Source organism: Hippoglossus stenolepis, chromosome 2 (assembly GCF_022539355.2).
Source record: "Hippoglossus stenolepis isolate QCI-W04-F060 chromosome 2, HSTE1.2, whole genome shotgun sequence".
NCBI classification, from domain to species: Eukaryota; Metazoa; Chordata; class Actinopteri; order Pleuronectiformes; family Pleuronectidae; genus Hippoglossus; species Hippoglossus stenolepis.
The window spans coordinates 21,047,633-21,062,706 of record NC_061484.1 but is presented as its reverse complement, the minus strand read 5'-3'; the positions used below and the strand labels follow the sequence as shown (position 1 = coordinate 21,062,706).

General features: G+C 41.0%; 1 protein-coding gene across 9 annotated transcripts in view; it reads left to right on the top strand.

The window, feature by feature from the left end:
- The window catches only part of inpp4b (inositol polyphosphate-4-phosphatase type II B), a 196,824-nt gene extending 189,511 nt beyond the window's left edge, over window positions 1-7,313 (top strand). For 7 of the 9 annotated variants that reach the window (XM_047341928.1, XM_035168521.2, XM_035168557.1 and 4 more), the window contains 5 exons: window positions 264-404; window positions 1,022-1,119; window positions 1,271-1,383; window positions 2,113-2,267; window positions 3,943-4,133. In XM_047341928.1, coding sequence (XP_047197884.1) covers window positions 264-404; window positions 1,022-1,119; window positions 1,271-1,383; window positions 2,113-2,267; window positions 3,943-4,117 — 682 coding nt within the window. In that variant the 3' untranslated portion in view covers window positions 4,118-4,133. Of the gene's footprint in view, window positions 1-263; window positions 405-1,021; window positions 1,120-1,270; window positions 1,384-2,112; window positions 2,268-3,942; window positions 4,134-6,202 lie in introns of those variants that run through there. The other 2 variants (XM_035168576.2, XM_047341924.1) reach the window with 1 other exon arrangement.
- The last annotated feature ends 7,761 nt before the right edge of the window (window positions 7,314-15,074 follow it).

Here is a 15,074-nt window from a genome sequence, read left to right as displayed (position 1 = left end):
AGTTCACTTGAGGACATTTACAAGCTTTTGTCTGTGTGCATTGTATCAGGGATGATAAATAGACACACTCCTCTTTCCTCACCCCCTTCCACGCCAGTCATTCTCCCACATCATCAGCCTCTCTCTTACAGCCTGTTCCGGCCTGTCTTTGGTCTCAAATTGCACAACATCCAAAAACATATCAGAACCTGCAGCATTTGCAAAGTGTAATGAACCCCTCTCTGTCTTTCTACCTTCCCTTTTGTTTCTCCTGTTGCATTCAGAGACCACTTCACCGTCGAAGTGCCATTACCAAGACTGGTTTTCCAGACGTTGCCAGAGGAGATAAAGGAGGGCAAACCTCTGCAAGTGTTCCCGGTGCTGTTTAACGTGGGCATCAACGAACAGCAGACTATAGCCGAGAGGTACTGCAGTCACTGTGAACATACAGTATTAACCAAGGGCAGTGTGGAACTGATCAATACCAGACAAAGACGGGGACATGTGTACATCTTATTCTTTATGTGTTACTGTTGGAGAAAATGCTTTTATATCCACAACAGCTTCCTTCTCTGCTGGAGGCTTTCAAACCCTCTAATGACATATTCACTTTACCGGAACTGTTACATTTTAATCTCTATTACATTCACTCATGATCAATGTTAATATTCTGGGATTTATCAAATAACAAATATAACCCCACCCAAACCTTTTACATTTAAATCATGTTTTCTGTGAATGTGGCTTTTACTGTTCGGCCACATTGTCGACATTTATTCCTCGTCTTCCTCGTTGATTATTTTTGGTTCTATGTTATACACTTTTAGTCCTATTATCACTATTATTATAAGTTGATAGGGCATTTATTAAAGGTTTCTTTTTCGTTTATTATGAGGATGTTAGCTTTTCAGGATCCACAGCTAAAAGCTTTTCACGCTGTCGATTTTTACCTCCTTGTCAAATTTTAAGAAGTGAAACCTGAAAAAGATATTTGCTGAGGGTCACGAGGCCTGAGGGTAACTGCTCTTTTTTCCTCTGTCAGGTTTGGAGATATCTCCCTACAAGAGAGAATAAACCAGAAGAACTTTGAGATGTTAGAAGCCTATTACAAATCCTTAAGTGAAAAGGTGCCACTAGAATGTAAGTGCAAAGCGTCTCTTATTTGCAGTGATCTTAAATAGATATGGCTGAAAAAGAGTTTGAAATCGGAGCTGCAGCCACTGTTTTCAATTTTGAGCCAAACCAGAAACCCACCCAGTCACCGGCGGAGTTTCCTGTTCTCTGTGTACAGGTCTACCATGTTTTCAAACGCAGACTGACGTTAAGGAATTACTTGAAACCCTGGGCCAGAATGTAGTCACAAAGAAGAGGAAGAATGTGGAGATACTATGGATTGCTGGATCGGTGAGCACTGTTTTAGTTTTTTTTTTATAGTAACTATCTGTTTCTCTTTTCTTTTCTCTGAACTTTAACCAACAACTTGCATAACTCTCTCTCTCTTGCATAACCAAGGTAACTGTACTCTGTGAACGCTGCTCTGTGAACTTATGGGCTTTAAAGGAAGCACTGAGTGAAAAGGAAACTGTGTGAGCATGATGGATTGACTCCGGTGATGCCGTATAGATACTGATCTTTTACCTCATATTCAATATCGGGATTTCCTCACAGAGCACCATGACATTAAGAAGATAGTAACCAAGCTGCTACAGTCAAAAAGCAGCGTGAGGAAACACAATTAGATGTTTGTTTTGCATCTAATCTGCATCGGCCATCTGCATCACAATCTTACACAATGGGCTCTGCCTCACATTCTGCTGAACTCAGCCGAAGGAGCAGAATTTGGATTTCCTCTGGAATTGAAGATGAAACGTGTATTGTCATTAGATGGAGCTGTCTGCCCTCGATGAGGCTTGTATATAGACTGGGATGCTTTTTAGTTTGATAGTCAGCTTGAGTCCGTCAGCCATAACACTACCGCTTTATTTTCAGGTTGGATGTTTAAAAATAAAAAAATAAAATAAAAGATAAGATCCTAATGAAGTGTACCTACAGTGGGCAGGGGACGACTGCAGGTGTCACTGTTGTCACTGATGGTTCACGTGCACATTGCACACATTCTGCTCTTGCCTCCAGATCTGCCGAAGGTTAAATGGCATCAGGTTCACCAGCTGTAAAAGTGCCAAAGACCGGACATCCATGTCTGTCACACTAGAGCAGTGCGCCCTCCTCCGGGATGAACACCAGCTCAGCAAGGATTGCTTCATCCGTGCTCTGGATTGTATGCGGAGGTGAGATATAAAGAATCGTGTCAAACTGTTCAGGGTGCAAGTTATTGTCCCAGACACTCCCAGCTGTTTTGACTTTAATACGTCAGTTCAGTCAAACTGCAAAAAGGCGTATTTTTTGTCTTTGAACTGGTGGTAAGTGGAAACTCTGTGGTTGAAAGCTCAGGGAAAGTGAGTGGAGCTTTAGGAAACAAACATTAATCAAATTACCACTTCAAGAATAAACTTCAATGCTCAGTGCCCCAGTTACTCTGGATATTCCACAAACTACTATGCAAACAGTCCAACTACTTCCTGTCTCCAAAGAAAACTGATAGACTGGAAACATCCTGATTCCAGGTGATTATCTGAAAATCTCTGATCAAACAACGATCTGCGTCCTTAGATGCCCCCAGTGCGAAAATGTGAAAATATCCTGTATTTATTCTCACATCAGATTCAATTCAATACTTCCAAACATTTAGTAGCAGTTGAGATTCATGAGCCGTGAAAGGAGACGTTACACAGAAAATAACTTGCACCCATAACGTGAGTCTATCAGCGCCCTCCTCCACCTTCTCCTCCAGCTTATCACCATCATGTGTGCCAGTATCAACAGCCCCATGTGTCACATCCCCACCATCACCGCCTTCCCCCACACATTCAAAGGCAGCTCTGCTTGTTTGTAACAGTGCTGCCGGAGCACCGCTGCCTTTCAATGTTTGTTTCCGCCTGCAGGTCAAACATATGCATCCGTCAATATCCCATCCGGTCTAAGATAAGAGCTTGTTTTTAAGGCTGTTGTTGAAATGCATGTGTGAAAACACCAGTGTTTATAACTTGTACAGGCCAACGTGTTATATGTGAGTACGACAAAGAAATTCCATGACACACAGACACAAATACAATCTGTTCCTTCACTCGACATGCACTGTATCGTAGAAGTAGCCGGATTCAAACCTTTATTTAACTATGGAAAGGTCACTGAGTGCAAGCTCTTTTTATCGGGGATGCCCTGATAAGAATATAAATATATACTAGGAACAAATTATGGATGAACTCATTCATCTCACAGGTCCCCAATCTAGTTCGTTAATTACCCTCTGCAACCGCATCAAGTAACATTAATGTGAATCCTTCCATAACTTGGGTGTGAAATGTGTGAGTCTTTACTGAAGTGTGAGATTTGACTCTAAGCAGGGAAATCTCCAATAATATTAAAACATCACTGGATCATCATTTCGCCGATTTGATCTTTTTGTAGTTGAGTTTTAAAATACACGTCTGTTATAAACAACGTGTGACAGAAGCTGAGTCCAAAGGGAAATCAATACACGAGAAAGTGCATTCCACAAAAACCTGTTCAACCACGACCTGTTCAAATGTGGCTCGTCCTTTCGAGACTGAATGTGTATTCGTAGGATTGTGACAAAACTTTTACTATTCAAACATAATCAAGCAGCATGCCTCGTCTCTCCATCCTCACCCGATCATCACCCTCCGTTTCTCACTTTCCTGCTCCGCTGCCTGCTCATCTGTGAACGTGGCGTCTCGAGGCAAAGTGTGCACTAATGGCTCTGTGTCTGAGTGGGCCGCCTGATCGGGCTGATGGTCCCACTTGCACAGCATCATACTAACACCACTGTGTTCTGATCTATCTCTGGTCGTTTTGTTTCGCTCTCGCCGGGCGCCCCTGCAGTCGGCTGACCCAGGGCGACATTGGGCAGTGGGAGGACCCTGAGGCTGGCGCCGTGACAGAGAACAAACCAGCGTCACGGCACTTTTACCCCATTGCCCTGCTGCTTGTTAGCTCCCACCTACTGGTTGTGTGGCTCATTTTAAGTCTTGTTTTTCTGCTTGCAAAATATCAATAAATTGCTGACAATGCCATCTTTACTTACTCCTTCTTTCTGTGTCTGCTGGCTATTCTTCAGTGAGGGCTGGTGGTTGTGTTCGGGTTATTGATGGAGGGCATCAGATCCCTGTGCAGCTGCTGAGGATTTAGAGCAAATTGATTTCGATCAGACGGTATTAAATAACATAACTGGTAATTGAAAGGTTTCCTCTTTCTGATTTACTGGGACTCTTTCCTGATAAATTATTTGTTCTTAATGTCTGACTAACATTTAATCTTCACACTAACGGAAAAGTCAATAAACAACTAGAATAGCGCTGACATATCTACGGCAACGCCCAACAGTCCCCTGGAATTAAAGCAAGCCTTGTAGCTTAGGCCACATTATGTTTCTACACGCAGGTGGAAGTTACTGGTTTTTAACCCTATTTGTAACCAGGGTCTGTTGAAAAAAGCCTTTATGAAACCACATTTATATCCTCTAGATACAGATTTGCACCAAATCCACACACTCATAAATATCACTCTTCTAAACATGATTTTTTTTTCAAGATCCATGAATTATTCTCTCAGAATTCAATGAAAATGTGAAAAAAAGTGAAAATACAATCCTGGATCTGCCCCCTGATACGGATGCACAACACAATGAATGGGTCGCTTCCTGATTCATATCGCATCCTTTCACCAGGTTTCATGTTTATCCAAACAGTAGTTCATGTAATGCTGCTAAGTAACAAACAAACTGTTTATCCAGAGTTTCGCTCTTTGCTCATATCTACAGTAGGGGAGTTCAACGTTACAACATCCACATAGACAAAGAAACCAGGTGCTCCAGGTGCACTAATAAACCCCAAGCAAATCAAACGCATTCACCAAACTTATTATGCCCATTGCTGTACATTTCTCCAGTTTATTGTTGACCTTTGCACCGTTTATGGTTATTCATTAGACTTCGGCTGATTACATTTTGATGACCTTACAATAAACTGTGGCCGTGTGCACCCGGACGCAGCTTCACAAGAACAGGCAGGTTCACATCCTCTCCTGAAGGTGCATCAGTTACACCCTCCTGTCAAGTGGAAATCGAACCCTCCGGCGGTTTTCCCACGGCATGTTTCAATTTTAAACGCACACGTCATTATTTGATGCGTGATTGAAGCAGACATCAGAAGTGTGAAGCCGCTGAAGCATGAATAAATTAACCAGGTCTTGGCTGAAAGGTTGTTTTAGGCATTGGCATTAATTGTTGATCAATCTAATTGTGTTTTTCTAATTAAATTGTAAAACTAAAACACTTGTTTGTTAAATGTAAAATGAACTGATGGTATTTCTCTCACACAATCTTCTGAACATCAAAAAACACAATCAGGAAATTCTTTTCAACTCAAAACAGTTTATTTTGGCCGATTAATGAATTTGTAACAGCTCACCTGTGTTGAAGGCGTTTAAATAAAGGTACTAACCATATACTGTAAATAAAGATGGAGGACATTTCTCCACTTTAACCAAAAATGAAGCGTAAATAACCATCTTGTGCTTTTGACGTAATCTGGAGCCTGCACCGTCGTGATCCTGGACTCATGTCTGAGGGTTTTTGCAAACCACTTTTAACAAGCAACCCGCTGAAGGACACTCCCAGACATAAGGATCAAGACTTTTCCAAGTTCCATATTGTAGATGTTGTAGTTTCTCCTCGTTTCCAGATGAACCTTTGAGCCACACCGAACGAGAGCTGCTCAGTGAAGTCCCAGAGTGTTTACAGGAAGTTGTGTCTTCCTGCATAGATGTGGTGGCGTGATTAATGAGCAGTTTTACACAACACATTCTCGACGATGGGTGAATTATGAGAAACATTCCACATCTGTTCCTGAACGTCTCACCGGCATCACCCAAAAATTCAACATTTAAATTCTCATCCAATGACTTTAACTCAAAAGTATTTGCATTTCTGGGAATCATCTGGTTTACAGAAAAGAATCCACAGTGGGGTTTTTTTTTTCATCTAAAAAGCTTGTGTTGATCATTACAAACATCACTCATGTTCACTTTTTGTTTTCCTTTCTGTCCCCCTCACTCCCCCTCACCCTCTTGATTTGGCCGTCAGGGAGGGATGTCGTATTGAGAACGTTCAAAAGAACATTAGATGCAGGAAATATGCCTTCAACATGTTGCAGCTGATGGCCTTTCCCAAGTGCTACCGGCCACCGGAGGGGACCTACGGCAAAGTGGACTCGTGAGGGGAACACGTGCTGCGTGACCCCCAAGTGACTCCAATGTTGAAAAATGTACAAATGATTATTCTTTGTTACCATGGCAACCTGCTGGGTGTTTTACTTGTTTGGTTTTTTGGTTGCTATAGTGTTTCAGGGTGGATGTATGTGTGTTCAGTCTCAGTACAGCGTGTGTCGCTTGCAGAATTAATGCACTTTGACTTTTTCTTGCCTTTTTAATTCTCCAGGGTCTGTGCAGTGATAATCAGTAGACGTGTGTGCGTGCGTGTGTCCATGAGTATTTCACCTCAATGTGTGCGCATGAAAACTGTATCTTCTGCAGACATTTCAATGAAAAACATGAAGACTGAACTTCCATGACACTTCCAGCCATTTCAGTGGAGTGAACACTTCTCTCCAAAGGGAACTTGAACCTTTTCACAGCCTCCGACTGAGCAGACGGTGACTTTCTCTTAACGGGAGCAGCGTCACGCATCCTGGTTCCAAACTTTTCATGTGTTGTTGATTGCCGGATGTATTTCCATTATGCTGGACCCATCTGTCCCGGAGGAATCGAATGAACACTCCAGTGTTTCAAAGCAGAAGCTGAATCCCGTCGCCTGTTGATTAGTCACATCCTCTCACTGGTTGCACTTAAAGCTTTTCCCACAAAATGTTCGTATCTCGAGGGACCGCTCAGTGAAACCACGCAAAGGACAGATGGACGCTAGAATAGGACGAGGGAAACGGACCGTCATGTCTTTAAACAAATTCCATTATTTATTTTTGTATTTTAAAAATGATTTTATACTCTTAAGGGTTGATACCTTGGACTGTAGCGCATGTTTAAACTGTATTCGTTTTGTTACACGTTCACAAATGTCTATTTATAATGGAATAAAGAGAATGGTTTGATGGGGACGTTTGTGTATTGATGTAATTTACTCACTGTTGTTCAGTTTCACATTGTGCATTTAATTGAATTAAATGTAATTGAGCAGTAAATGGTCTGTGTTTACTTGTAATTAGGGTCTTGATGACCACTCAGAGCTCCTATCACAGTTTGGCCATCCATCCATCCACCCATCATCCATCCATCCACCCATCATCCATCATCCATCAATCCTCTAACATCTTACAGTGCATCTATGTGCAGCACTTTCTCTATCACACATCACTTCGGCATCTTGCCCATGGACACTTCGGAACGGGGGAGACTGGGATTGGACCACAGATCCTCTGGTTAGTAAATAACCCGCTCTACCCCCTGAACCACAGCCGCCCAGTTGAGTTAACTAGAGAAGATGAAACTTAAATGACTAATATTATATTAATATTCAGTGTTGAAAACATGGGCATTAAGGTGTTTTTTCCACATATATTCAAGAAGACTAAAATGTTTAAAATGTTTAAACTCCAAACAGACTCAAATGAATCCTTCAAACAAAATCCAAATTCTTAGTAGTAACTGCTGATCTTTAGTCACTTGGGCGGCTGAAGCTTGTTACTTGCTGCGTCATCTCAGATTCTGTCTCCTGACCAGGGAAGCACTGCAGTCAGCTCCCGGCACAGCGTCACTGTGGCGCTGGTGGGTCAGTCATGAAGTATGTGTGTCTGGGCTGGGTGTGTTTACACTAGGAATGTTTGGAGCACAGTGAAAATATTTAGACCTCACAGGACTGGAACATGCTGCAGGAGCGGTTCTGAGGTTTCCCAGTAACTGCAGCTGCTGTGAATCTCATGATCCGTGCACGAGCAAAGCTTAGGTTTCTTATGGATCAATTGAAATTTAATGTGTCACCTACATATTGTTTTGCACGTGTGTGTGTGTGATAGGTCATTCTCATGTTATCTTATATTCACACAAACTATTTTAACGTACCTACAATCTATGTTTAGACAGTGATATTTTGTTAAGACTAATTTAGCCTTAAATATGTCTACTGGTTAAATGTTAATACAGATGTGTACTTTTACCTTGTGTACCTCGTGTTGTCGCCGGACAAGATGCTGAACCCCAAACGTCCCCTGATGGCTGTACTGAACTTTAGCAGATTTTAAGGATCAATGTCAACAGCATTTTAAAACTCAATCCTCCCAAATGATCATATAGTCGAATGAACTCCTCTAAAACAGGATGAGGCAACTTGAGCCCTGCGTCCTTCCCTTGAATGAAAAAGTGAAACCTGGGACAAGTTGAATGTTCCATGTTGTTTGATTACTCACTTCCTGCATACACCGGTTGCTTTAACTGACATGGAGGTAAAAATAACTTGTTTACCAGCATTGGCGGCTGTGGATCAGGGGGTAGAGCGGGGCATACACTAGTCAAAAGGTCAGTGGTTGGTTCCCCAGCCCCTCAATGCAAGACACTTGTAGGAGAAAACATTTTACTAAGTTGCATTGGCCTTTTGTCCTCACACAGACTCTCTGTCGCTCGGAGCCGCATCTCAACAATGGTCGTAAAATCAAATAGAGATTAAAGAAATGAAATGAGACCACATAGGTAAGATGCTATTTACTTGAGTAGACAGATATTGGATAAGGTTGAGATACTGGAGTTCATTGGGCGGATACTGTATATTATTACATTCAGTAGTGTTGAGCGATGAGCTTGTGTATATATACAGTATATTCTGCTACTACATGCTACTGATGGAAGGACTTCATCTGTACAGTAAAAAAAAAACCCCTGCAGTGTAGTTCTGTCGTTCTTTACATTCACAACGGTTTTCACATACATTTCACATACTTAATGCAAAACAAACACACAATTCTCATATAAAACACAATATATACAAATACACATATGCAGCTTATAGTACTTGCACCATATTACTGATTCCCCCGTGCAGTCACTTTTTCCAACAAGGTATTTAGTCTGTCCAGGAATATTGTGATATTTTGAAGTGAGTAGGCTTCACATGGTGGACAGCCGACCTAGAATTAAGAGAGGTGCAATTAAAATTGAATTCCAAAGATTGGAAAATACATATATGACACTGACATACTGCACAGCAATAAATGCACCAGTGTGGATTTCTGAGGATGTCTAAAAACCATAAAAACAGATGCCAGGTGGAGAATCCGTTAAAGATAGCTTCGTCTGTGTTTGTGCAAGAACGAGTCGTATTATATCAGTTCCTTTTATCTACTGAATCTCCAAACAGGATGTTTTAAACAAGACTTACAGAGTTGGAATCGAGACGTTCATTGAACGCAAGGATGCAACTTGCATTACTGTCGATCACCTCTTCTTCATTGAGGACCATTATCAACTCCAACATGTAACATTTGAGCGACACATGTTCACAGTTCTCCTGGAACAGAGACGGAGAGAGACGGACGCAGTCATTAACAGATTCATTTCATCAACAAGTTCAAGTGAGAGTTCCCATGTAGCTGCGTCATGTTGAAGGCTCCAAGGTGGAAAATCCAAATCAAGAGATAATGTGAGCTCTGTCTTCAGCTGGTTTTTCACCTCCGCTGAAGAGATGCTTGTATGTTTTTCTGTTTGTTCGAAGGGTTGCACAATATTTTGGTATGGATCCGGACAAAGAGGTGGATCCGGGGATTTCTTCTCACTTCCTTTAACATTGTGAGATTTTGACAGTTTCACTGATTTGATAGAGAACAACTCCTTCATGGATTTCCCGTTGGTGCATCTTCATTGAATGTGAGGGAACTGTGGGGCCTTGGCAGAGGTGGCTGCTCTACTGAGAACCAATCTAGTCTTCAGTAGTCGTACTATTCTCACGTGTACGACTATCAAATGTCCATTTTAATTTAATTAGCGCATATCTACAAGCTTATGTCCATGCTGTGTGTCAAATTAATGATGACCTGCAGTTAAAGTTGCAATAATCAAAAGTTTTAAAGATCAACCATGGATCAAATGCCTGCTTCTCTTGTAGAGGAAAGGGCCCATGAACCTGCATGTTTCTGTTTATCCACTCTGTACTATTTTTGGTTCACTGCTCTCATGGGTGTGTCTCAATCTGCAGCAGGGAGTTGTTTCCTCTCTGAAGAACCAACAGCAAAAAAACAAACAGCAGCCACTCGAGGGGAGTGAGAAGCCGGCCGGGAGACACTTAGCAGCTCTTTTAGAGAACAAAACTGGAGGAGAGAGGAAATGGAAGTGAAATGACCCGAAACCCAGGACGTTGATAATGTAGGTCTGTGAGGTGATGGTGTCCCTGTAAGTTTCAAGTTTCCATATTCAGAAAATATGCTCAGGTAAATTTTCCTCTTCCTGGTAATTTCAAGCTCTTTCAACCATATCACAGACAATCTTTGGATGGAGTTTGCTCTTTTGCTCCCATGTGGAAAGATCCATGAACAAACACCATCCACTGATGAAGACCTCTGATACAGTTGAGAGAAGCAGACAAATCCAGCAAGTGAACCTTGAGTTGGGTTTGTTGGCTCACACCAGTTTCTATGGTCCAGAATGAAAGAAGGAACTTTGATGGCTATATGTCCTCGGAAGTTTTCTTTTTTCTCTCTCAACTGAATAAAAGGTTTTTTTATTCAGTAAAAAATTTGACAACTTACTTCAATGTCATCGATGGATGGAGAGTACAACATCGCATCGGATTTCTGAAAAGGGTTTAAAACAAAGTGAAACAATAGATTAGACAAATTAGGGCGTTGATAAAAAAAATATAGTAGACTTTCAACGATGTGTGTATTTTTTTACCATTTAAGTGACAAAAAACTTAATATATATATATATATAATATGATATAATTGTATTTGATACCTTCTCTCACCTCAATGGTGGATTTTAGATCAGTCAGGCAAATCCGTAAATCTCCTGTATCAGCCACAGAAGCAGCCCACGTAGAAAGACTCAGGAAGCTTTAGGAGAACGAAGAGACAGAGATCAACGTGTTAGTTCTGATCAGAGTGTATCAGAGTGTATTAGTGAGCTGATGTTTAGTCCCTTCTACACTGAATGTAACAGCTGAGCTTCAATTAAAGTGAACTAATTTTAGTCTTTAAATAATAATAATAATCATTATTAGGATCATTCTGTTGGTGGTTGTGTAAAATGCAACATTTATGGATGAAAGATAATCTCTGTTTGTGTGTATGTTTTTACTTCTACGTTAAAGAAACGTCCCCTCAGTCATTTTGAATCATAATAAGTAAAACTGTGTTCATACCTGAGAACTAGAAACCAAAGCCAGACCTGAGTGTTGTGAAACTGGATCTGGACACTTTTCTAGAAAGAAAACAGAGAAACGTTAGATCTCGTCCTTCTGGTTGTTTTGTTGAGCTTGAATGAGACTGAAGAAAAAGTTTTTTCTTAACAGCGTCAATGTTTACTGTGACACAACTTCATCTGTACCAGAGAAGATTTATTGCAATTCAAACATTATTTGAATATAAAACAGACTCAAGTCACCCAAAGTAACAACAAATATTTTTATACTTTATTTTATATTTGATTTATTTAGATTAATTTTAAATGTCATATCTGCAGTATCCAATATGTTTGTCTCGTTTTCATTGAGTGATTAAGAGTGTGAAGCCCACAACTCCACAAACTGCATGATGATGATGTTGATTATTATTATATAAATAATACTTTGTATTATCGTGATAACCCTTAAAATCCATTTCAAGAACAATCCAGCACTTAACAATATCTATGCAGTGACTCCAGACAGAGTTCTGCTGCTTCTAAAGCACTGACTGAAGTTTGTAAAAGAAATTTCAGTTTTTCACGTTTGATAACAAAAAACAGAAATCATCATCACTTTGTCATTATAAGTACATATCGAGTATTAGTTCATTGGCCAATCACGTTTTTCAACCAAAAAGTATCTCTTCAATGCAAAGTGCAAAAAGTAAAGGGGTTTGGATATTTTGCACAACAAATATATGATATACATTTTATCATATGAAGGTATGGCTAATTATGTTATTGCAACTTTTACTTGGGTAGCCTACAGTCTGAGCCCAACTGGTAGTGGAGGTATTGCAGTATAGCTACACACACAAGAGTCTTGGTGTTCTTTTTGACAGGGCTTTTAATTTTGAAAAGCAAATCTCCCCAGTAGTCAGAGGTAGCTTTTTTCAACTGCGACAAATAGCCAAGGTAAAGGCCTACGTCCCACAAAAAGACCTAGAGAGAGTTATCCAATGCGTTCATAACCTTCCGTCTGGATTATTGCAATTCCCTGTATATAGGCTTAGACCAATCCTCCACTAAACGCCTGCAGCTAGTCCAAAAAAGAGAGACCATATCACACCCATGTTGCGCCTCCTACACTGGCTTCCTGTTTCGTCACAGGATCGTTTTTTAAAATCTTACTTTTAACTTTTAAATCTCTTAACGGACTGGCACCGTCTTACTTATCCGAACTTCTCTTTATGCACACTCCAGTGAGGGAACTGAGATCAGCCACTCAACTGCTCCTTGACAAACCTCAGACAAGGCCAGTGACCAGAGGTGATGGCCCCTTCGTAGTAGCCGGCCCCCAACCCGGGGGGACAACCCACCACTTCACATCAGATCTGCCCCGTCTTTAACACACTTTAAACCACTACTAAAAACACACCTGTTCTCCCAGGCTTTGAGTACGTTTCATCGCAGCGGATTTTATTTATCATATCGTATATATCTTATATTTTATTAGATTTATTTTACATTCATAATTGTATTTTATTTGTATTGCTTGCACTATGATGTATTACGTTTCACTGTCCTTACGTTGTACCATTACACCTGTAAAGCACTTTGGTCAACCAAGCTGTTTTAAATGTGCTATATAAATGAAATTGACATTGACATTGACACACGTGCAGAACAGTGAGTATATCACTAAGTAGACCCTCACTCTCCATAGTGACTCTTTATAGGTGTTAGTCAGGAGGTTACAGAAATAACTGCAGACTAAAGGAGGAGCTCATAAAGAGAGAGGTTGGTCCGACTTATTTACAATAACAACAATAAGTATAATAATAATAATGTTATTAATAATAATAATAAATACAAGGCAGACTTTTTTATAAAAAAAGGTGGGAGGAGTCTGCTGGACAACGTGACGCCTCCCGCAGAAGTGAAAGTAAAACTACATCAGTGGAACTTGTGCGACTATTTTCTTTAGTTTAAAATAAATAACGATGATCGCGTTACATCGTCCACCAACCGGCGCCTAGTGGACCCGCAGCGGGACACGCCCCCGGTCCTCACGCACTGTTCTCCCCTTTAAACAACTGTCCACATCTGAGCTACACGCACACGCACTCACACTCACTCACCGCTCGCTGGTCTCCGGGACACGAGAGCTGGACGCAGATCACCGGGAGCGTCGTCATGAAGTCCGTCATGTGTGCAGCGGAGCGACGGTTCACATGTTTGCATTTCACTGGCGTTTATAAAGCTGCTCTGCCTCATTGACCCGAGTCCGGTTCCACTAAGACATGAGCGGAGACTGTGTGTGTGTGTGCGTGTGTGAGTGAGTGTGTGCGTGTGTGAGTGTGTGAGTGAGTGTGTGAGTGTGTGTGTGCTCCAGGTCCGCGCCGCGAGGATCAGCTCGACTCTCAAACACGCCCCAACTCCATCAGAGGATCATAAGTTCACTCCTCCTTCAGTTCGTCAGGGCCACAGCTCCCAGTCTGTCCTCACCCACAAATGATAATTCATTATCTACTCACCCCGTGCAGATGGAGGTGGTGGGTGAAGTGTGTGAGTCCACCGAACACTGCTGGAGTTTCAGGGGCAAACAGAGCTGCAGCCAAATCCAATCCAATTGAAGTAAATGGTGACCACTTGTTCAGACGTAAAAAAAAAAAAATTCAGAAAAAAACATGACATGTCTCCATATTTTGAACACCACCCTGCTGATGACACGGATCCGTTGTGTGAGAGGCTCTGCTGTCAGTCAACATCCATCCGGACAGATCAGATCCCACAGGGAGAGTTGAGGGGAGGTTCATTTCATTTTATTCTTCGATAAACCAAAAGCTTATTTCTGGGATTTAAATGTCACATAAAAAAAAACTGGCACTAATTTTAGGAATACATGATCGTCGATTATGGATTATAATTTGTTATCATGGCTGTTTAGGAACTCAAACTGGTTGTAGAGCCACTTACACAGAATCAAAACCTTAGAATGTTGATTCCCATTTATTGGAACCATTGCAGTGCTGGTTCTAAACCTGAGCCCACTACAAAAGATTAACACAATTTAGTGAGTGGTAATAACTGATAAGGGCCTCAATAACTATTTAATTGGTGAAGTTGGCTGAGTTGAATAGTGACAGTGAAGTAATAAAAAGAATAATGGCACTCGGCACAGCCCCCTTAGTTTAATATGCACCAAATTACAGTCAGACATCAGTTCCCTAAATAAACCTGATTATTGTCATCAAGATACAGAAAGTATTCCCTGGGAAATTGGTGAAAATGCTTAAAAAGAATGACCCCATTTACAATGTTAAGAATGTGAGCAAGAAAAAAATCCTGGGTGCTCAAAACTTTACTCGGGATCTGTCTCTGAAAAATGTAAACGTGTTCCAACACTGTGCAGAAGTGAAAACATCACCACCTTGGCAGAGGTAACTATTAGATATTCACTTTGTTTGCCATGTTAGATATTAGATATCAGTTTGGCCTCTGTTCAGTTAAAGAAAATAGAAACAATTAGCATCGACGGCCAAATAAACAGCAAGTTGTGTTTCCTAAGAAAAGACCCTGATGTTTTACATTGAACATGTAAGAGATCATTAAAAAAAGGAGACTTCAAGAGA